Source organism: Chinchilla lanigera, unplaced genomic scaffold (genome assembly GCF_000276665.1).
Source record: "Chinchilla lanigera isolate Chin_1 unplaced genomic scaffold, ChiLan1.0 scaffold00048, whole genome shotgun sequence".
Lineage (NCBI taxonomy): Eukaryota > Metazoa > Chordata > Mammalia > Rodentia > Chinchillidae > Chinchilla > Chinchilla lanigera.
The window spans coordinates 5,435,973-5,458,398 of NW_004955449.1; the positions used below are offsets into that span (position 1 = coordinate 5,435,973).

Sequence of the window (22,426 nt, forward strand, 5' to 3'; positions counted from 1 at the left end):
GAGAGAGAAAATGGTTTTTCTCTGCTGTCACTGGTGGACAGCATGTGGAGACAGAGTCCTGACCCATATTTATCCCAGTAGGCCAGCTATAGTTTTCTGGTGCGGTAGTGGATAATCTCAGCAAGCCTACACCTTTTGTCTGAGACCAGACTCATTCAGCCTGCAGCCACTAGTTTATCTTCCGTGGACCTTAGCCAAGCTGGGAACCACAAGATACTAGATGGGGCCTGCAGCTGCTGTGAATTTTGAGCTCAGTTGGCCCCTCTCCAAGATGGCTCCCAGCAAATCTCCCAATTTCTCTCTCTCTCTCTCTCTCTCTCTCTCTCTCTCTCTCTCTCGGGACAACTGAGCCCTCAGCACTCACTACCAGCTAGTGCAGTCCTTCACATCCACTGCTGCACCTCTCTGTGGAGGTCGCTGGGGTCACCAGTAGTCAGTGTGTGTCTGCAGGTTTGAAACACTTCTCTTGAATGGTGAGTCCTGTCTCAGGGAGAAGATGCCCCCGGCTACTTCCTTCTTCATCGAAGTTTCTCTCTTCACTCTCTCTGTGGTCTTCAATTCACACTTCAGATCTTTCCTGGGTCCAGGGGACCCACTTCCCTCCTTCTTGTCTTCCTCCCATTGCTACATTCCAGCTGCTGAATGGTCACTCTCAGAGAGGCTTTTTTTCTGCAGCTTACTGCTCTGCCATTTTGGTCTTGATTTATTTATATATTCTGAATACTAATGATGTGTCAAATAAAGATGTAGTTAAAGATTTACTTCCACTGTGTAGTCCACCAAAATTATTTGAATTCTGCCTATATACAGGATCTTGTGGAAGCATTAAGGACACTGTTATCTTATGAGTCATGGTCCATTTTTGCAGAGCTTATGTCCAGTTAAGCAGACCGTTATTCAAACAACAGTTGCTCATAAATGTGTTGTTACAAACTGACCAGTACTTGATGGTAGAAAAGCAGAGGATAACACACAATATATTGAATCACCCTTTAAAAATTAAAAAGTCAATTTATTAGAAATGAATTCCTAGTATCTTAATATGTATGTTTCTTTTCTGAACTTTGAAGTTTCTTTTTATCTGAAAGACTCAGAGTAGTTTATACAAAAGAGAGAAGGTGTTCAATGACAGGCTTTTAAGTCCTTCATTTCTGTGAAGTTAATCACTTTCCTGGTGTGTAATGTAAATCAACCCTATATATAGGCTATTACAGGCTATATAAAGGGTACTGTAGATCACTAATTATGCTCATGAAGATAATTTTTTCAAGAGAAAAATTTCATGTAATTATATCCTGTCATGTCTTAAAATATAACTTAAATAAAAAATAGTGAAAATCTTAAATAAAGATGTAGGGGCTGGGGATTTAGCTCAGCGGCACAACGCCTGCCTGGCAAGTGCCAGGTCGTGAGTTTGATTTCTGGTACTGGAAAACAAACAAATAAACAAAAAAAAAAAAAGATGTGGAGGAATGGGATCACTCATAGGTTTCTGGCAAGAATGTAAAATGTTAGTTTCTCTGGAAAATTCTATGCACAAATATTTATAGTGACTTTAAATGTAATAAGCAAATTTTGGAAACAACTCAGGTATTCCCTAATGGGCAGTTGGTTTAAACAAACTGTAATACATCTATCCATAATATGAAATCTTATTTAACAATAAAAAGGAACAAGCTATTGATGAAAGTCATCAACAGAGTTTCTTCATCAAGAGTCAAGGTAAATCAAGAGTTAGGATGAGCTAGAGTTGGAGATATAGTTCGGTGATCAAGTCCTTGCCTAGTATGCATTAAGTTCAATCGAAGCACTACACACACACAAGCCTGGCTTTGAACACATTTACGCCTTCATTCTTGCCACTTTCTGAAGCAGTTCTGGAAGTCCTCTTTCTTGAATGTCTTTAGTTGCACTGTCATGGCTGCCTTGATTTCTGAATCAATTCAAATTGTTTACTTGTTATGGTTAGTTTGCCGTTAGAAAAGAGCCAGAAGTTGTGAAGTGCCAGATCCAGTGAATAAGGTACACGGGGTACACCATGATTTTATCTGACAGAATTTGTGGCAAACTGTTTTGATTGTAGTCAGAACACCAAGGCAGCCACAAAGACACTCATGAAAGAAGAATTCCAGAACTGCTTCAGAAAGTGGCAAGAATAATAGGACAAGTGTATTTGAAGTGAGGGGGAATATTGTGAGGGGGACTAATGGCATATGCTTCTTACTATAATAAATTTTAAAAATTGAAATACACACAGTAGTTTTTGATCATCCTTTATAAGTAGATATAAAAGGACAATACAAAAGAACCTTGTGGTGTTCTGAATCTAATCTCTCTGGTCTTGATTACATCAATGTTAATATCCTAGTAGTTATAGTGTCCTGCAGTTTTGCAAGATGTCACTGCTGAAAGAAAACTGGATAAAGGTTATATATAATCTTGCTGTATTACTTTTCACAAGTTCATGTGAATCTGTAACAAACCAACAAAGACAGCTTTCCAAGAGGGGAAAATGGCCCCAGATTGTCTAAGAATGCTACCATAATGCATAGTTGTTCTACCACACATCATGTTGTTTACCAAAAGATAAGTCATTTGCCTATAGGTAAATATGATATTCATTAAGGAATACAGGATCATCTAATCTGAACCTAGGACCTGAACACATTTCTGCCAGCTTGTGACACTCAGTCTGGACCTGGCACTGACAGTTCCTCTGATGTATTAGTGCTACAGAGTCTGCAGTGTAGGAGACCAATTGAAAGGAAAATTCCTTATTCTTCAGTGCTCTGAAGATCTCTTAGGTACTTAAAATGGCTTCAGTAATATGGAACCTTGATGTGATACAATTTTGTGATGCTTCTGGTTTTTCTAAAAATCAAGAGAATACTCCTCCTATCTTCATAGTTTGTGAAACATCTCTTACCTTTGCCCCTTAATTGTCATCTCTCTTGCCTTTTCTCTGTTCAACAAATGCATCAGGGGATTCTTAATTTAGTAAAATAGATTCACGTCACTTTTGCTGCTAAGAAAAAAGAAAGAACAACTCTGTGAACCAATAGTACCTGCACACCTGGTATAGAATCCTCTCCAGGATTTGATGGTCCCAGAGCCTTCTACCATGTGAATGATGAAGCCATGATCCTCTAGGGACCTGAGCCAGCCCTGCTTTTTTGCCTTCCTATAGGTTTTCCTTAATGATTTGTCCCATTGTTCTGTAAATATTGTCTAGTCATCTCTGAGGCTGTAATAACCACTTTTTCCAGGAATAAGATAGAAATGAGTTAACTCTTCACTTCAGGGGGACCTCAGGAGTGCAAAGGATCATGGACTGCGTGTGTCCTTGTCTGCACCATGCAGCTGGGGCACAGCTCCCCTGGGCTTTGCTCCAAGGAATCCCAGAGCTAGATTGATGCCCAGTACTCAGTACACATAGGTTTGTAACTAACAGCTGCACTTTGACAGGTCCTTCGTCACTTCTGTTTCAAATGCTTGTGTAAGAAATACACCACGGGAGTTCTAAGAAAAATTTTTTGACAAATGTTAATAGGTTTTTAGACACTCAAATTTCATTGCACTACTTGAAAACTAAGAGCACTGGCTTATGTATATACCAGAAAAGTTTACTCATACTCCTACACTGTACACACTACACAAGAGTTTGAAAGCTTTTATAAGAGCCCCTATTTGTGGATACTGTCTTAGTTATTTTTCTTGTTGCCAAGACAAAATACCCAATGCCCAGAGTTAAAGGAGGAAAGGTTTATTCGGCTCACAATTTGTAGATGTTTCAGCCCATAGTTGGCTGGCTCCGAGCCAGGGTGGCACATGGCAGAGGGGCAACAGTTCATGGCAGTTGGAAGGCAGCAAAGCAAAGGGGGAAAAGACAAGATGTTTTTTGTCCCTTATGTTATATTCAAGCTACCCACCCTAGGGCAGAGCAGCACTCATATCCTTAATGCTAGCCAAAACTATGCCAAACCAATCAGTAGACTGATTTACTAATCACACACCCTTAGTCCCAGCACCACATACTATGTTCATCTACCTCTAAAAAACCCAGTCGCCATGACTGCCTGAGGCTTTGGGGGGACATTTAGACATAAGCCATAACATTTTATATAAGTTTGTCATTTTCTGGGTTTTTCATTCTCAGTGCTGTCTTTGGTTATCATGAAAGTCGTGGGCTTTTAGCTGGTTTGGAGGTTGTCAGAGGGATGGAGCAGGGCAGAATTTTTCTTCCTAATTAGTATTTTGAAAGTCAAAGCAAAGCCAAGAAACATTTGTTGATTACCTACTTTACATAGATATTGTATCAGGCTTTGGGAAATGTGAGCAAGCAGCATAAACCCAGCCCTTGCCCACGAGTAGCTTCCAATCTACCAGCAGGAGGTATATAAACAAGCTCAATATAAATATATTTAATTAATATTAAATTTAATTAATTATATTTAATTATAAATTAAATATAATTATAATTGATCATGAAGTTAATTATATGAACTTAATTAATTAAATTTAATTAATATATGCTACTTGGTAATAGAACTTATGCAATATTAGTTTGCTCTGTAGTAAATGAATTATATTGTAGTAGTTGGCCTGAGTTTATAGAGAAAGAGTAGAGGACTCCACTGATTTCAGTAGAAGAAGAGAATAATTTAAATTTTAGTTACAAACAGAAGGCCTCATAGAGACAGAAATGATTCTGGAGAAGAGTATCCATGCTAAAGATGCTACTTCTAATTTTCTAAGGAAGATAAATTGAATGTCACGTAACTAGTCCTTCCCAGCCAGCATGTCTATCAGCCAGTATGTTAATTTTCTAATTATAAAATTCTTTATTTCCTGAAGTAATTTCAAAATATTTTTTTCTCCCTTCCCCAGCTCTGTCAGTTCCAAGCCCTGTGCCACAGCATGGTAGTTCTGAGAGGAAAGTGTGAAGAACTTTCATATTGCACAGGTGTCTTTGGTTTCAACCTTACAAACTGTCCTGGTGAGAGAAGCTTCATGGGCCATAGCCAGGAGAAAAATGGGGCAGATATAGACAGGGCTAATGAAACACTGTCCTCCTCCGTGGACCATGTCGCATACATTTTTTTCAGTGTCACTGTGAGATGGAGAAATTGAAAAGCTAGCTTAGATTCCTAGAGGAGGTAACAGTAAGATTTCACTTACAGTGTGTTTCTTTTTCTAACTAAATGTCTTTCCAGATAGCCTGTCTAGCTCATTAAGCCTTTTCCTAGCCATGATTGCTCTGTCACTGCCTCTGTATGAGCAAAGGAGGTCAAGGTACACCCAGCTAGGGTCTCCTGTCTTCTGATTATTTCACTATCCTAGCATCTCTGCTTAGAGAGATGAAGAGGATGAGCATAGTTGCTGTGATTAGTACTATGAGATCTATTTATGGATTTGATTGGATTGATTATAATTCTGCATAGATAAAATGTCTTACTCAAATTCAATAGAGATTTATGATACACGTATTTTTAAATCCCCCTCGTGTCTAGAAATGTAATCCTTGGTAGTTTGAGCTTATTTGTAAGTCTTAACATTTTCCCTCTTTTTTGAAGGTTGCTGGACATTGAGAGTGAAATGGTCATGTTTGCTGCAATCTATGCTGGAACTGGCATCGCAGTACTTATTTTGGGATATATTCAGGTTAGTAACTCCTCCATTTCATTTAAGATTAACATCTGGGCTCATGGACATGACAATGAAATGCAAATGGTTGTTTTTGTTGTCTGAATACTCTGAGTAGCTTTTATTCTTTAAGAAGCCCTAACAACCACAATTCTATTTTCATGAGGACCTGAGAGAATTGGGAGGATTCTTCTCAGGAGACAACTGAAGAGGTTACAAGAACTGTCCAGATAGGTGGAGAGTGAGATTTTAGTAATAATATCCTGTTCTCCCTCCTTTCCCCCACTCCATCCTGTCTTCTGAGCTCCAAAGGGAACAGCTGTGAGTGTGTTTGCAGGAAAAGCCATAGGACCCTGGAGAAAGCCTGGATCATGGTGGTGACAGAAAGCAAAGTGTATTTTCTTTTTCTCCTTTATTGCTAAAATCCCACCAAACTGCCTTCCATACCAAAGTCTGTAAATATGAACCTAGAGCATATTCTTGATTTAGACAATGGACAGGATCAGAGTTAACTCTTATTAAGGAAGAAAAATATTCATTTTTTGCTGCCTTCTGTAGAAAAATATAATGACTCCATTTCCCCATTTATTCAAGAAGAGTTATTCCAAGTAATGATAGTTGCAAAGAAAAATAAATCCATTTTTTTCTCATTCTGGTACTTTTCATTACAGACTTTTTTTTTTTTTTTTTAGTTAGGGGAAATCTATCAGCAGATTAGATTCCTGACTTATGTCATCATTTTTGTCTGATATTTCTCAAAAACCATTGCTTGGAGTCTATACATGGATACTTTCCCAGGGGAAAATGTCACTCAGAAATGGTATGCAAAAAATAGTGACTTAAGAGCAATAATGTCTTATATTTGGTGTTGGAAACCTTATCTTACTCATGTAGAGAGTGAAGTGTAATACAGCAAAGTCCACAAGTCAGGGGCCTGATGACAGGTAGAGCTGGCTGTAGAGCTGGCTCTAAAGCTGACATCTCTCCAAAGATGTCACCTCCACCTTCAGCAGCAGGTGCCAGAGCTTAGGACTTTGTTCCCAAGAAGCGGCACATTGGGGATTATTTTTTCATTTTTAAAAACCACAATATGGAGACTATCTGCTTATGAAAAGAGAGGTTAAACATTTTTAATATCACAATGCTAACGACTGCCTTTGTCTTTTCAGATATGCTTTTGGGTGATTTCTGGAGCTCACCAGGTAAAAAAAATGAGAAAAACTTACTTTGGAAGAATTATGAGAATGGAAATTGGATGGTTTGACTGCAATTCTGTGGGGGAGCTGAATACAAGATTCTCTGAGTAAGTGGCTGGAGGAACAATATTTTAATGTGTTATGTTGTATAAGAAAACTCTTGTTATTAAATTAAGTAACAATTTGAGAACATTTGCATTGGATTTGTGTGCATTGTCTCGTGTCGTGCTCTCAGAGATAGCATGGCATTTTCATAGGCAATGCCTTATAAATATGGTTATTAAAAATTGGAAGCTGTGGTGCTCCAGTTTGATTTAGAGATCCTTGATCAAAATGTTAGAAATGAAATACTATAGCAGAGTATTTTTATTTTTTTTAATTTTAATTTTTAATTTTTTGGTTTTTCTCCGGTACTGGGAACCGAACTCACAACCTTGCGCTTGCCAGGCAGGCACTTTGCCACTGAGCTAAATCCCCAGCCCCTAGCAGAGTATTTTTAAAAATGGGGTTATTTGGTCTCTGGAGGAGAAATGGAGAGATGGATGTCATAATCTATATGTAATGAAAAACAGTACAATTAGAAACAATGATCTTGCTGCACGTGTGGAGGCTACTTCTGAACACAAAACCAAAACAAAAATTCCAAAAATAATTTGAGAAAGATTCAAACTAAAAAAAAAACAAAACTGGATTTAAATCCAATTTATACTCACATACATTTTGCATCATTGACAGCCCACCTCTGAAATTCTGAATGAGGCCTGAGTAATTAGAGCCAGGTGAACATTAACATTAAACATTGAGACCCATGAAAGGATGCACTAAAATGAAAGGTCAGGCGCCTCGATTCCAGCACTTTTTCTGCCCCTTACTTACTGTGACCTTGAATAGATATTTGACCTTGCTTGAACACAGTCAACACTGGGCAACGTCTTGTTTTAGTCGTGCTGTGATGTTCCAAGCCCTATTTACTTCTTTTAGACAAGAGTTAAGGAAATGTTCTTAGGGATATGAATTAACATACTTCTGATGTACTTACTTTATACTCCAGCATTTAAGGGACTTACAATCTAGTAGGAGGGGTAAGAGAAGCAAGTAAGCAAACACTTAGGGCTGCCATGGATTTCTTATTACTTGATAGGTATTGTTCTACTTGCTTTATGCACGCTAGGTTAATCCTCATTACTACCTTCTAGGGTGGGTTGTATCTCATTTTATAGGTGGGGAAACTAAAGCACAAAAAATTTAAGTAAATTGCCCAAGAAGAGCTTGTATTCAAATTCAGAGAGTCAGTGTTCTTAGCCACTATTTTCTACTGCTTATAAGCAGAATTCAATAACTACATATACATATGCGCCTACATGTATGCAACTAACTGTGTTGCTATGGAAACACAAAGGAGGATATTACTTCTCCCTGGGAATCATCCAATACTGATGAATGAGGTGAGATCTGAATAGAATCTTGAGGCAGAAAGGATTTAATAAGCATGAAGAAGGAAAGAAGGTCTCTGCAGGGTAGACCAGAGCTCTTAGCTGTAAAGAAAGAAACACACAAACAAGGTGGTTTTCAAAAGCCTTTGTCAAAAAAAACCCAAAAAACCAAAAACCTTTGTCAACACTGAATGGGCATCATGTAAGAAAGCTGAGTAAAGACAAGCTGAACTGACCATAGCAGAGAGGCTTGAGACCATCCCAAGCTGCAGCAAATTTGCCAAGAGTTGAGAAGCTGTTATGTTACCAAAGGGCAATGATCATACAAAGAAGGGATTGTTTAGAAGGGAAAGCGTGAAATGTTTCAGCAAGACATTTGAGTTGACCAAATTCAGTTTTTAGTGATCCAACTTGCTCTTGTTCCAGTGATATTAATAAGATCAATGAAGCCATTGCTGACCAACTGGCCATTTTCATTCAGCGCATGACCTCGGCCATCTGTGGGTTTCTGTTGGGATTCTTCAGGGGCTGGAAACTGACCTTGGTTATTATTTCTGTCAGCCCTCTCATTGGGGCGGGAGCAGCTGTCATTGGTCTGGTAAGCATGCCTTTTCCTTCTGTCCAGGAGAACACATTTGTACTCATAAACAACCAAAAATACACAGTTTGATTTTCTTCTGGGTGTGTTTAGTCAATCTAATTATCACTATTTTGATATAATCTGTTTGATTATTCCCCAAGATCAGATAATGTTCCAAAGAGTTGGAATTAATTATATTTAAATAAGATAAATATTATACCATCAGCAAACAAGTGCATTTATTGAGCATCTTCTATTTTGCCAGGTACTATTAGGAGCTTCCTATTCATTATTTCCAACCCTTACTACAAGCGTATAAAGAAAGCAATGACAGCATTTTAAATATAAGGAACTGAGACTCAGAGAGGTAAAAGGACTTATCTGGGACAGCACACGTGGTGGAATAAGATTCAGGTTCAGTGGAGCTTGACTCCAAAGCCCCACCTATTCTTCAATCTGTTTGTTGTATCCATGTTCCCCTACCTCAGATGCTTTCTTCAAAAAGGCACATTGACGGCTGGGAATATAGCTCAGTAGCACAGTACCTGCCTGGCAAGCATGAGGTCATGAGTTCAATTCCCTGTACAAAAAAAAAAAAAAAAGGCACAACGAATATACCCAGATCAGTACTAAGTACATAACAGAAATTTCTCTAGTCTTAGCTAGTCCATCTGACCAGTTTCAGAGAGAGGTTATCTGAACCATTCTGAGTGTTATTCCTGCTACCATCTCTGTTCCTCAGCTATTTAGGCCAAGACAAAGCATAGAAGTAGAAATTTGGGGCCACTCCACTTAAAAACACTTCCAAGAACTGTGAAATTATTTCTTCATTTTAGAGCAGTCACATTAGATAGCAGGTGATGGTATCAGACATGCTAAAAATTTATCATAATAAATGCAAATAAAGTTTGAGTTAAAGCTACATGGCACTTAAATATCATTGGGCAACAGGTACCAATCTCCATGATAGTATTTTCTAGCTGAACAGTCTGATCCACTGGCTATGTTACTTAAACATTTCCCAGATAATATAGAAAACAGATGAAAGTGATAGTAGTAAAGGGGTCATTCTGCCACTTCACTCTGTCACCACCTGGCTCTACCACTAACAAGCTTGTGTGACTGAAGAACAAGTCATTCAACCCATCAAAGCCCCAGTTTTCTCATCTTGAAAATAGGTATAATCATTTTGATGACTCAGAGCATAACCCATGTTATGTACTTAACCCAGCACCTAGGCCAGAATTAATTGCTAAAGAGATGTTTTATTATTATTTTTATCTGTCTACTACATCATACCAGCTTTATAAACACTTTCTAGCTATGCTCCAGGGAACCCTCAACCTCCACCAAATGGCATCAGGGGTCCTGCAAACATTTGATTCTTTCTCCCCCCAAATACATATAATCTCTTTCTTCAAATCTGAGATAAATTAATAATTTATGTTAATTATAAATTAATAAATTATGTTCCAGTGAATCTTATGTCACGTTTTAACATGTTGGAGACTAAAAGCATTGCCTGATTCACTTGGTTTTAAGCATGCTTAAGGGTACAGTTTCTCTCGCCACATCAGCATCCATGTTCTAACTCTCGTCCATGTGTCACTGCTGTGGAATGCTGGAGCTCTGCGCCTGTCTCTCCATGCATGCTGGTGCCTGTAAGCTGATATGAACAACAAGACTCAAGTCAAAGGCAGGACACACACAATAGACAAAGACAAGCAACATATGACATATTAGAAACTATCGTGGGTTTTGTATGCCTTCGTCAGACTATAATTTAGTTGCTACAGTTCACTCAAAATGATGTACAATTGACCTGGGACTTCTATCTCTGGAGTTATCTCTGCAATGTGATGGCTCTGCCTGCTCCGATCCTCTCTCATTTTATACTCCAATCAATTATGCTGCCCACATGAGTCCCCAGCCTTTGCCTGTGGTGTTTCTCTCCAAATTGTGCAATGGTTCCTGAATAATATTTGTGAGAAACAGGAATTTTGGATCTCAGTTTAAGTCCGGTGAGAAATATGAACACTGTCAGATATTTCCTAGTACATATTTCTAAAGCTTCTGGATCAGTATAACTGAAGTGTTCTTAGATTAATTAATGTGCTACGCCAATAACAGATATCACTTAGAACTATTAATTTCCTCATTACTGTACGGCAAATGCATATTCTAGGAATTGATTAGATCAAGAGTGTGATCAAAATGACAGCATCATTCATAATGCCCAATTGCAAATTTTAATGTTGATGAAAATATTCTCATTTTCCATAATATTTGCTTTTCATTTGCACATTTTGTGAAATGTGACTTCTTATACAGTAACTATATTGTTAAAAACATTATTTTACTTATTTTAGAATTCTATCTAATATTCTGTTTTATGAGAGTTTTGGTGCTAAGAGTTTGGGGAAACTGTTGGAAGATAAACTCCCCTCGTGTGGATGTTTTTTTATGTATTTTTAGATTTCTGTGTTAGTTGTTCTACAGTATTTGCTTTTCCTCATTGTTTCTTAATCTATTCCAAGGGCTTCTTTTACAGTTAATTTTGACTAAGACTCAGTTCAAGTCCGATTTTAGAAAAAGTAACTTATTTACTGTTAAGCACAGATGTCCTTTCATTTCCTTTCGTAAAGATCAGAACCGTAGTTAAGTCCCTACAGTTCAGACAAATGGTGTACTATTTACCTAACTCTTTTTCTTCTGGAATTACTTCTGCAGTGTCATGCCTCTGCATGCCGTGATCCTCTTATTTTATACTCCAACCAAGCCTAGTGCCCACGTGGACCCCCGTCTTTGCCTGTGGTGTTTGTCTACAAATTGTGCAATAGTTTCTGGCCAGAAGCAATGAAATATGACCTGATTTGATGTGGGAACCTCACTAATATAATGGCTGAAAGACTCAGTGTTACAGATTGACTTATTTGGGTATTTGAACCTAACTTTTAATTGAATCATTTTGCTATATATTTTTTAAAAAAAGCACCCATAGGTGACATTTGACGTACACCAAACTCAGACCAAGTTTTTTCTCCTGTGTTACAGTGAGAATCTAGTGTTCCATTAAACCATGCCACTTGTTTACCTCTGTTAAATGAATCACTGAATGACAGGCTAACTTACTGATAACCCAGTTTTCGCTTCTTTTGGATTTTAGAGTGTGGCCAAGTTCACAGACCTTGAGTTGAAGGCCTATGCCAAAGCAGGGTGTGTGGCCGATGAGGTCATTTCATCTATGCGGACAGTGGCTGCTTTTGGTGGTGAGAAAAAAGAGGTCAAAAGGTTGGTAAAACTCCACCACTTCTCTGAATTTGCCTGAACAACACAGTACCCTGACATTTACTTGTCTTTCACGAAGTGGAACATCTACAGTAAACCGAGGAAGCATTAATTCAAGAGATAGCTGAACACAGTAATTTAGATTGGTCAAAACACAAGAAGCCCCAAAACTTTAGCAACGTATTTCTGAGGATACTGCAACTGATGATTTTTGAAAGCTAGCTTAGGTTATATATTTTTTCAACTCTGATGTATGTATGCCCATATAGTAAAGTTCATGCTAATCTTTAACACTGTTTACTGCTATCAAAGAAAAGTCTACATGAGATATTACAACTCTGAAGCACTGAAACCACGGAAACACAAAGGATCCAATAAGTTGGATAGCCTAGAAGAAATAGATATACAGTGTTCCTCAAAACATACATTGAATTGTGAGGCTATGGAACTGAACAGGCTAATAGTACACAGGGACAGAGTCAGTAACAGCAGAAAGCTCTAGTATCAAAGAAAAGACCAGGACCTAATAGCTTTACTGCTAAATTCTATGAAACATCTAAAGAAGAACTAGTATTAATCCATAAAAAGTTCACTTTATAGTTCCAGCATTACCCTAACACAAAGCCAGACAAGAATATTACCAGAAAAGAAAATTATAGGTCTCTATCTCTGATGAACACAGATGCAAAAATTCTCAACAAAATATTAGCAAGCCAAATTCAATAGCTCCCTGAAAGGAACATTTCCCACAATCAAATGGAAGTTATCCCTGGGATGCAGGGATGGTTCAACCTGAACAAATCAATAAATGTGATACATCATGTTAACAGGATGAAAGACAAAAATCATAAAATCCTGTCAACAGGGGCTGGGGATTTAGCTCAGTGGCATAGCGCCTGCCTGGCAAGCGCAATGTCGTGAGTTTGATTTTTGGTACCAGAAAAAAACCAAAAAAAAAAAAAATAAATAAAAATCCTGTCAGCAGATATTTAAAAAGCATTTGGCAAAATTCAACATGAATTCATGACAAAAACTCAACAAATTAGTTATAGAAAGAAGGTGCCCCAGTTCAATAAAGGCCATATATGACAATCCTGCAACTAAAGCAAACCCAATGGTATGAAAGCTTTTACTTTAAGATCTGGAGCAAGGTAAGGATGCCTACACTTTCTACTCAGCATGGTACTGGAAGAATTAGCCAGAACAATTGGACAAAAGAAGGAAATCAAAGGAATTTAAACCAGAAAAGAAGAAGGTCAGTGGTCTTTACTTTTGGATGGCATATTACCTAGAGAAAACCCTGAGCACTTCACCAGAAATCTGTTAGATATAATAAACAAATTCAGTAAGGTTTCAGTATACAAAATCAATATATAAGACCGAGTAACATCTCTATACACTAATAAGTGAGAAATAAATAACCTCATTTACAATAGGTACAAAAATTTAAAATATTTAGGAATAAATTTAACCAAGGAGGAGAAAGTTCTATATACTGAAACTATAAAACCATTTGTGAAAGAAATGAAAACACAGATGGACAGGTGTTATGTTTATGGATTAAAAAATGACTGTTGCAAAAATCTGAATACCTCCAAATGCAATCTATGGTTTCAATGCAATCTTTACCAAAATTCCAATGACATTTTCCATAGAAACTGAAAAAAATCCTAAAATGTATATGCAACCACAAAAGACTCCAAATACCATAAGCAATGTTGAGGAAAAGGAACAAATCAGAAGCATCACATAACCTAATCTCCAAATCTACTATATAAGTATAGAAATAAAAGCATCATTGTTCTGGCATAAAATATACACTTAGACCAATGGTACCCAATAACAAGTCCAGAAATGAATCCATTCATTTACAATCAATTGATTTTTTAAATAAAGATATCAAGAGCACACAATAAGAAGAGGACTGTCTTCTTAATAAATTCAGTTGGAAAAACTGAGTATCTACATGCAGAAGAATGAGATTAGATCCTCTATCTCCTTTCATGTATAAAAATCAATTAAAAATGAATTAAGGACTTAAATGTAAGACGTAAAACTATGAAGCCACTAGAAAAAAAATGTACGAGAAATGCTTTGGGACATCGGAATAGGCAATTATTTTTGGATAAGATCCCCAAAGCACAGGAAGTAAAAGCAAAAATAGGCAAATGGAATGGCACCAAAGTAAAAAGCTTCTGCACGGCAAAGGAAATAACAATGAAAAGAAAACCTGCAGAATGAGAGAAAATACATGTAAACTATACTTCTGACAAGAGGCTAAATATTTAACTTTTTGGCTGTGGGGCAGATGGGTGAGTAGATGTAGAAGAGTTGATGTGAACTCTAGTTTCAAGACTGGGGGGCTGGAAACATCCGCTAGTCTGACCTGCTTATCTGGAAACAATTGCATTGCTATGTTATGCAAGAAAATAATTCAAACACAAACAGTACTAGAGCCATCGTGTCCCAACACATATGATAAAAGCTTATACCAGCTGCTACTGCTATTCATCGAAGCTACAGTCAATTTACAAGGCCTTGTTAAGTGCCATCCTCTCAATGGGTTTCATGGCCAGGTTCAAACAAACTTTAAATAACTATACCGAGGCTATTGTGGGTTTCTTTCCCTGCAGCTGCTCTGTGCTTGGGGTGACTTTAGATCATTGAGTACCCCCTTCATTGTGGCCTGTTTGCTGAGATCGACTTAAACAATTTCTCTTCACAGGTATGAAAACAATCTTGTGTTTGCCCAGCGCTGGGGAATTAGAAAAGGGATGGTGATGGGGTTCTTTACTGGATACATGTGGTGTCTCATCTTCCTTTCCTATGCGCTGGCCTTCTGGTACGGCTCCAAACTCGTCCTGGAGGAGGAAGAATATACTGCAGGAACCCTTGTCCAGGTACTTTAGTTTTGTTGACCTGAACATAACCGTTTCTTGTTGGCATCTCAGAAGAGCCCACGGGTTAGACTTGTGCTGCATTCCTTTAGTATCCAAGGGAGCAGGAGTCCATCTCTAGGAACAACAATGTTAAGCATTTATAGCATTTGATTGGTAAAACTAGTATTTTAATGATTCCAAATTAACTGAAGACTTCATAGCTATAAAATGATGATGTTTCTGGTTGGGTCCAAAAGATAATAATGCTACGAAAATGGAAAGTTCAATTTATAAATCATATGATTGAGCTTAATAATAGTATGAGATGTGTACCTAAGGGTCATATTTGTGAAACATGAGTTACTGAAATATCAAGCCAATAATATCCTCAACTGAACAGAAAATGCAAATATCGTCCATTACTCACCTATGTTATGGCACGCCATTGCCGATGTCATAGCTACTTTAATTTTCAGTTTCCTTTTAGTTATTCATTTAACAACTAATTATTGAGCATCTACTATTACTAGGCCCATCCAAAGTGTAGAGAATTCAACAGTGGCAAAAGAAATGTGTTGTTTTTTTTGCCCTAATTGGATGTACAGTTGTGTGAGAAAGACAAGCAATAATGAATCCTGTACATATACAATGCAAAATGGGGACATGAGCTAGAAAGTAGAGGACAGGGCCCTTGACAGTGAATAGAAAGGTAATTAAGTGTGGCTGGATCAGGGAAGGCTGGTCATCCTGTTCCTTCTCCCAAGGCCTTTCTTCCTCAGTTTACGGCTGGCCCTGGGCCACTCTGGGTCATTGTTTGAAATCTCAGCTGAGGGGCTTCCTACACTCTCTTGTGGCATCAGTATGTTTCCTTACAGCATTTGTATCCCACGGAACATTTATGTTCACTTACGCTTATCTCCCTCTCCTCCTGCCCCGCATGCAGTAAGGTCAAAGTAAAATACTGACTTCATCCCAGGGGATGGGAAATAACTTCAAAATATTTTAGCTGCAGATTCTGGTTGGAACAGGAACAATTAAACTACAAAAAAAAAAAAAAAATCAAAATCTTTTATACCAGAAATTTGCTAGCTGACAGCTTGTAATTTGAGATCTACAGCTTTAATATAAACACATATCTAGGGAAAATTGAATAGGATTTTGATTTACTAAAGGGAAAAATGTCGCTATAGGTATAGCCCAAAGGTAGAGGGCCTGCTTAGCCTGTATGAAGCCCTGGGTTCAATCCCAATTCCCAGCAAAATATAAACAAAATATAAATAAAAAATAAACAAAGAAATGATTAGCAGTGAGCAAACCATAATCATGTTAACCCACTGACTTTATTTATTTAAGGAGATAGTGATAATCTAAAAACAACATCATAAATTTTATTATTTCTGTAACATGTCTTTGAACATTGCTGGCATGACTTTGAATGTTGTTTAAAAAATTAATTATGGTAATACATGTTAAAGTGTGTTATAAATGTTAAAGGGAGAGTATAGATAGTGTTACAATCACTTTCCCTACAATTTAGATGTAGTTTTGTTCATTAGAAAAGTGAAAGTATGGCAGGTCTGAAATTTGACTATAAAGTCCCTTGTCTTTATTGATCTAATTATTCCTCAGGGCATTTCACATTTACCAAAGCGAGGATACCAATATTTGACTTGGTTCCAGCTGTTTCTTTCTGCTCACTCTGCTCTGGCCCAGAGTATACCCAATTATCACGAGGCCATAAAGAGTCTGTGTATGGCAGACTGTACTAGATTAACCTATCAGTTAGTTCAGTGGATTAAAACACTCATTAGCTTACTTTGAGGAAAACCCTTCTTCTTTTCCTTCCATGGCTGCAAGGAGAGGACCAAGGAGTAACAGCTGGGAGGGGGAAACGAATTGGTAAATTGAACATTAACACACAATCCCAGTTGGAAGCACTGAATAAAAAAGTCCCTTGGTAACTCTTTCTAGTAAGAATCCAGTTTTATAGTTTGCTTCTCTAGATCTCCTGTCCGTTGAACTGTGAGCTACTCTAGATCTTCTGTACATGATGCATCCTCCTTTATCATATGGGACATAGCATACTAGGTGTCTCTAACATTTTAATTATCAATTATAATCCATTTACTCCTAACTCCTGTAAGCCTCTGCTTGCACCTTAAGAAGTGCTTTTTTTTGAAGAAAAGAGACAACATCTTTTAATAATAGAATCTCTCTCAAAACACACACACACACATACACACACACACACACTCACACTTACACATGAGTTCTTGGCTATACTTCTAAGCAGGAAGCTATGAAGCCCAAATACTCTTGTGCTGAGTGTTTTAATCCACTTGACTAATTAACAATCTTTATTGGCTATGGGGTCACTGGGCATAAAAGGTAATTAGTTCACATCAAGGACCGTAATTAGTATACAGAAGGAAAATGGGCTCTACTGTCTGTTAGGGAAAGATGAAGGGGAACTAAACAGGCAAAAATGTACTCTTTCATGCCTCTCTTAAGATTCAGGTTTCAAAAACAAAGATGGTAACGGAAACAGTGACGGAGAGTAGCTTTCACTCAGTGTACAGAGGTGTCCAGCACTGAGCGAATATTTCATGTAATTACCATATGTAATACAGCGTCATTCTGTAATCAGTATCAGTAGGTACCATTTCAAAAATGAGGCTGAGAAATACACGTCCAGTGGCATGGAGTGGGATCTTAACTCAGGTCTCTGTGACTCCAGGACCTGATCTTCAACCCCTATTCTCCCAACCTCCAGCTCTGTCTTCTGAGGGACCGCAAGGCCCCCTCTCCAGCACAGCACACCCACAGACTGCTCCACTGTAGCCCGCTTCCCTCCCTACTGTCCCCGGGTATGATCTTCAGGTCGAAACCACTGCTCTCTTGGGTGGGGTGCAGGCTACAGTCACCCACTGGTCGCATGCCTGTCCCGTGTCACTCCTTCCTTCCCCCAAACATCCAGATAACACATGAGGTAACAGTTTTCAAAGCCTGGCTGAGCAGGGGTTTGAGCCCCATACCTCAGTTTAAGCACCCAATGAGTCAGCAAACTGTGGCAGGCCAAATCCAGTCCATCCCTGCTCTTATCAATAACATAAACACAGTCATTTATTTACCAGTGGTTGCTTTTGTTTACACAGCAGAGGTAACTGTTTCAGGGCCCCTGAGGCTTGCAAAGCCCAGATTATTTACTATTTGCCCCTCACAGAAGATGTTTGCTGACTGCTGATGGAGGGCACAGGATGGCTTTTTTGGCTGAGGTGGGAGGGCCTCTGATGAGGGTGGTCTTAAACCATTTTAGACTGAGAGCCTATCACCTTACCACCTTACCACTGCCCTGTGTGGGATTTCAGTACTTTCTTCTTCCTCATCACCCTTGCTGTCATTTATGCGACTAGTGCTGGACTAATCATCTTTACACACATTATCTCATTTAATCCTGTAACAGTCCTATGATGTATATGTGCCCGTTGTCCCTGCGTTATAGGTAAAGAAATTGGGATTTGAAAGATTAAGTACCCTACCACTGGAAGGGACCATCAGTCACGAAGGAGGAAAAGGACAAGGATAGATGAAGAGAGATCATTTGATAACCTGAAACAGGCTACATTCATGTAGGTGCTCACCTTTCGTTTGACAGTCAAGCACTGCCAATGAAACAGCCTCCCTGTGACTCAGTCACGTGTTGTGGCACACATCTGTGATCCCAGCACTTGGAGGCTGAGGCAGGAGGATTGCCATGAGATTGAGGCCAGCCTGGGCTACACAGTGAGTTCAAGTGAGTTCAAGGCCACCCAGAACTACACAGTGAGACCCTGTCTCAAAGACATAAAACAAAACACAAAATAAAGCAAAACATTTAACACAATGATCTTCTGTTCAGCCCATAAAATACTGTTTATTTGGCGCAGAAAGGGGCTTTTAAAAAAACTCTCTTTTTAGTCTTTTCCCCACCACAGCTGAGACGCAGGAAACCCTGTCTCCTATGGAAGCCACATTCACACCTATAGGTCCATTCTTCAACCTATAGAGAGGCAATTGAGTTACAAACACTTCTGCACCTCAAGTGACCTAGAGTGACCATCCAAAATCAAATCATTCTTAACTAGAGGTCTTGGTTACTTCTCTTTCTAGTTGCTTGATGGGGGGGTGTGCTCCCCCTAGAGGTCAGTTTGAGGAATTGCTACATTGCCTCTCCCTTCTTACAAAGAGCATTGCTAAAAACAGAATGCTATTTGATAGGATCCTCTAGGTACCAGCAGAGAAAAACCGGCCTCTGCCCCGCCCACTTCATGAGCTGGCTGTGTTTGTGAGCCAGGACAGCTTCCCCAGCTCTGCACAGGAACCAGGTCACTCCACATGCATGCAGCAGGCAGCAGACGGGTTTGGGAGCTACTCAGTACGGCAGTCAAGTGCCTATGTTCAAGTACTGCTCTAGTAATTACATGTTGTGACATTGGGCAAATCAGCAGACCTCCACATATGTCTGTTTCCTCCTCTGTTGTAAGGATTGTATGAAAGACTTAAAACCTATCTCTTTGTTATTATCATTATTAGCTGTACAGCAGCAGCAGCAGCAGCAGTAGTGACAGTGGCTATCCTAGTGACCAAGACACTAGTAGCAGCATTTACCAACCTCTAGAACAGCTGGGATGATCTTAGTGTACTTATTATTTATGTTGCCCTTTTAACAAGAAAATCACCAGAGTGCTGATTTCTTTTCTGTTACTTTTGTTTTTTAAATTTTTTTTTATTTTAAAGAGTAAAAGAAAGATAACATAATAATAGGGGGGGCTTACCAAAATACAGACAAAGTGGTAGGAAATTATCAATGGTTATTGTTTTATATATTGTTATCTGTAAGATAGTTTCTAAGGAAAACAAATAGACAAATAACAGTGAGTTACAGACAATAGAGGTAGGAGATTATCAATAGTTGTTGTACTATGCTTAGGTATCTTCAAAGTGGCTTCTAAAGAAAATAAATAGAACTATACATGAGTGACCTGTTGAATTCATTAACTATTCTCAATGGTTGTTGTAGGAAACACATAATAATAAACATGCATCTATTTATGAAATAAGATACCAACAATACAAACATTACAGAGTTATGGATAGATTAGTAGGAAAATATCAATGACTGCTTTAATACATGGTGGTATCTTCGAAGTGGTTTCTCGAGAAGAGAGACATATGCAAGAAGGATCTACCAAGTAGTTACAACCTAAGGGTTGTCAAAAATCAAGTAGCCATCTGGGACCAAAGCCATTTTTTGTAGCGTTTTCTCTCCAGCCTCCCATTGCATTGGGACCCCACAACCAGTTAGTGTCCTCTCCCTAGCTGTCAGCACAGGCAGAAGGAATCCTGCTGCAGACTTCTCGGGAGCTCCACCATAGCCTATACTGTCAGGGGAAGAATGGCTTCCAGGGAGTCTCTGCAAGTATTGTGCAAGGTCCTCCTGGTTTCCACCTTCTGAGTGGCTCTCATGAACCCAGTCCTCAGGACCTCTGACCCCTCGGGCTTAGTCTGCATTCTCATGTTCTCTGAGTCCTTGTTCAGCAGCTGCTCCTCCGCTGACTCTAGACCTTTCTAGTTCTCAATGGCAGGAGCAAGAGTGGCCCCTTTGTATGGCATGTATTCCCAGGGGTTTTTCCATTTGAATGTTTCACACACGTCCCAGGGTGGGCATCTGCAGCCAGTGCATGGTGGGCCAATTGTGTCATTATTTCTCTGTGTCATGATAGTTTTCAATTGAGCGGCGGCAGCCGGCCTAAGGGCCGGAGGGCAACAGCGCTCGCCGCCCCATGGTTCCTCGTGCGCCGGGGGGCCCTCCCTCCGGGGGCCTATGAGGCAGGAAGCTAGCTGGCCATTGGAAGACCGGTGCTCCCTGCCCGTGGCTCCCCGTGTGCCGGGGGCCCTCCCTCCGGGGGCCCTAGAGTGCTGATTATATAACAAATCAAGTTGTCTGATCACCAGTCTAATCCACTTCATGTGTCCATGCTGCCTTACTTACACCTCTTGCTCATTGCTTCTACTTTGTAGAAGAGTAATTAATGTTCAGGAAAAAATAATGTAGTCTTTTAAATCATGATGGAGAAATTGGAAATGCTTTCTAGAATGAAACAGTCCCAGGCATTTCCAAAGAGCCAAAGAGCTATTTAGCTTTCACACTCCTGTGGAAGTGTATTTCTGGGAAAACTGTGCACTTGGATGACCCAAATGGCAAGGAGCACTATTTACAAACTGACAAAAACACATAGTAAAAAAGTTCTCTCTTTTCATTTCAGATCTTCCTCAGTGTCTTAGTAGGAGCTTTAAATCTTGGGAATGCATCTTCTTGTTTGGAATCCTTTGCCACTGGGCGTGCAGCAGCTGCCAGCATTTTTGAGACAGTAGACAGGGTATGTAAAAGGCCAACTGAAAAGCCATTAAAAGTTGGGGGGTGGTGAATTCTGACAGGCAATTACCGCTATGATTCAAAGTATGAAGATTTATCAACATGCACTTAAGTAGGCAATACTTCCTGACCATCATTATGAGCTGCACCCAATTCCAAGAGCTGTACATGGAACAATGAACTAGAAAAAACAGTCCCCACTCTTGTACTCAGACTGGGAGACCCAGCCCAGGAAATTAGCACATTCAAAGACAAGTGCTAAGTCAGATGAAGGAAACAACAGAATAATGTGAGCAGGTGCAGCGGTACAGGCCCACAGGGCCAGCTAGTTGGGAGGCTGAAACAGAAGAATCACAAGTCTGAGGCCAATCTGGGCAACTTAGTTTTTATTAAAAAGAAATAGGATTGGGATGTAGCTCAGTAGTAAAGCATGTGTGAGGCCCTGGGTTTAACCTTTAGTACAGCAAGGGGAAAAAAAATTGGGCAATATGACCACGACTGGGGTGGAGGAAAGAATCTTTCAATTGGGTGCATGGAAAGTGAAAGCAGGGAAGGAATCTCAGGAAGAGAGAGCTCCAGGCTATGGTGATCTCAAGGAGCTGAAAGAAGACCAATGTGAATGAACAGAGTAAGAAAGGGGCTGAAGCTAGAGGGATGGGAAAGGCCAGGGCATGTAGGGCTTTCAGACCCTAGTTCATAAACTGGAGTATCTTCATAATGTGGCAGAAAGTCTCTATAAGTTTACAAACGATCTTGGTAGTCTGGGTAGGGTTGTACAGGGTAATCTGCAGCACATCAGAGGTCAAGTCAGGGAGTTATATCTAAGGAGAAGGAAGAAGATGGTAATCTATTGCTCTTTCTCTTGGGGAAGTTACTCTGGGCTATAAGTCAGAAGCTCTGAGAATCAGGTGCTTCATGGATCCCCTAAACCATAAATATTTTATTTTTGAAAAACAATGAGGCTGTAATCTACCTATGGAGACCATTCATCA

The 22,426-nt window shown here is 39.2% G+C and overlaps 1 protein-coding gene across 4 annotated transcripts in view; it reads left to right on the forward strand.

Moving 5' to 3' along the window:
* Window positions 1-22,426, forward strand: part of Abcb11 (ATP-binding cassette, sub-family B (MDR/TAP), member 11) — a 98,672-nt gene that overhangs the window by 23,015 nt on the left and 53,231 nt on the right. For all 4 annotated transcript variants that reach the window (XM_013518809.1, XM_013518807.1, XM_005393268.1 and 1 more), the window contains 6 exons: window positions 5,574-5,661; window positions 6,813-6,946; window positions 8,699-8,870; window positions 12,019-12,143; window positions 14,866-15,040; window positions 21,325-21,438. In XM_013518809.1, coding sequence (XP_013374263.1) covers window positions 5,574-5,661; window positions 6,813-6,946; window positions 8,699-8,870; window positions 12,019-12,143; window positions 14,866-15,040; window positions 21,325-21,438 — 808 coding nt within the window. The remainder of the gene's footprint in view (window positions 1-5,573; window positions 5,662-6,812; window positions 6,947-8,698; window positions 8,871-12,018; window positions 12,144-14,865; window positions 15,041-21,324; window positions 21,439-22,426) is intronic.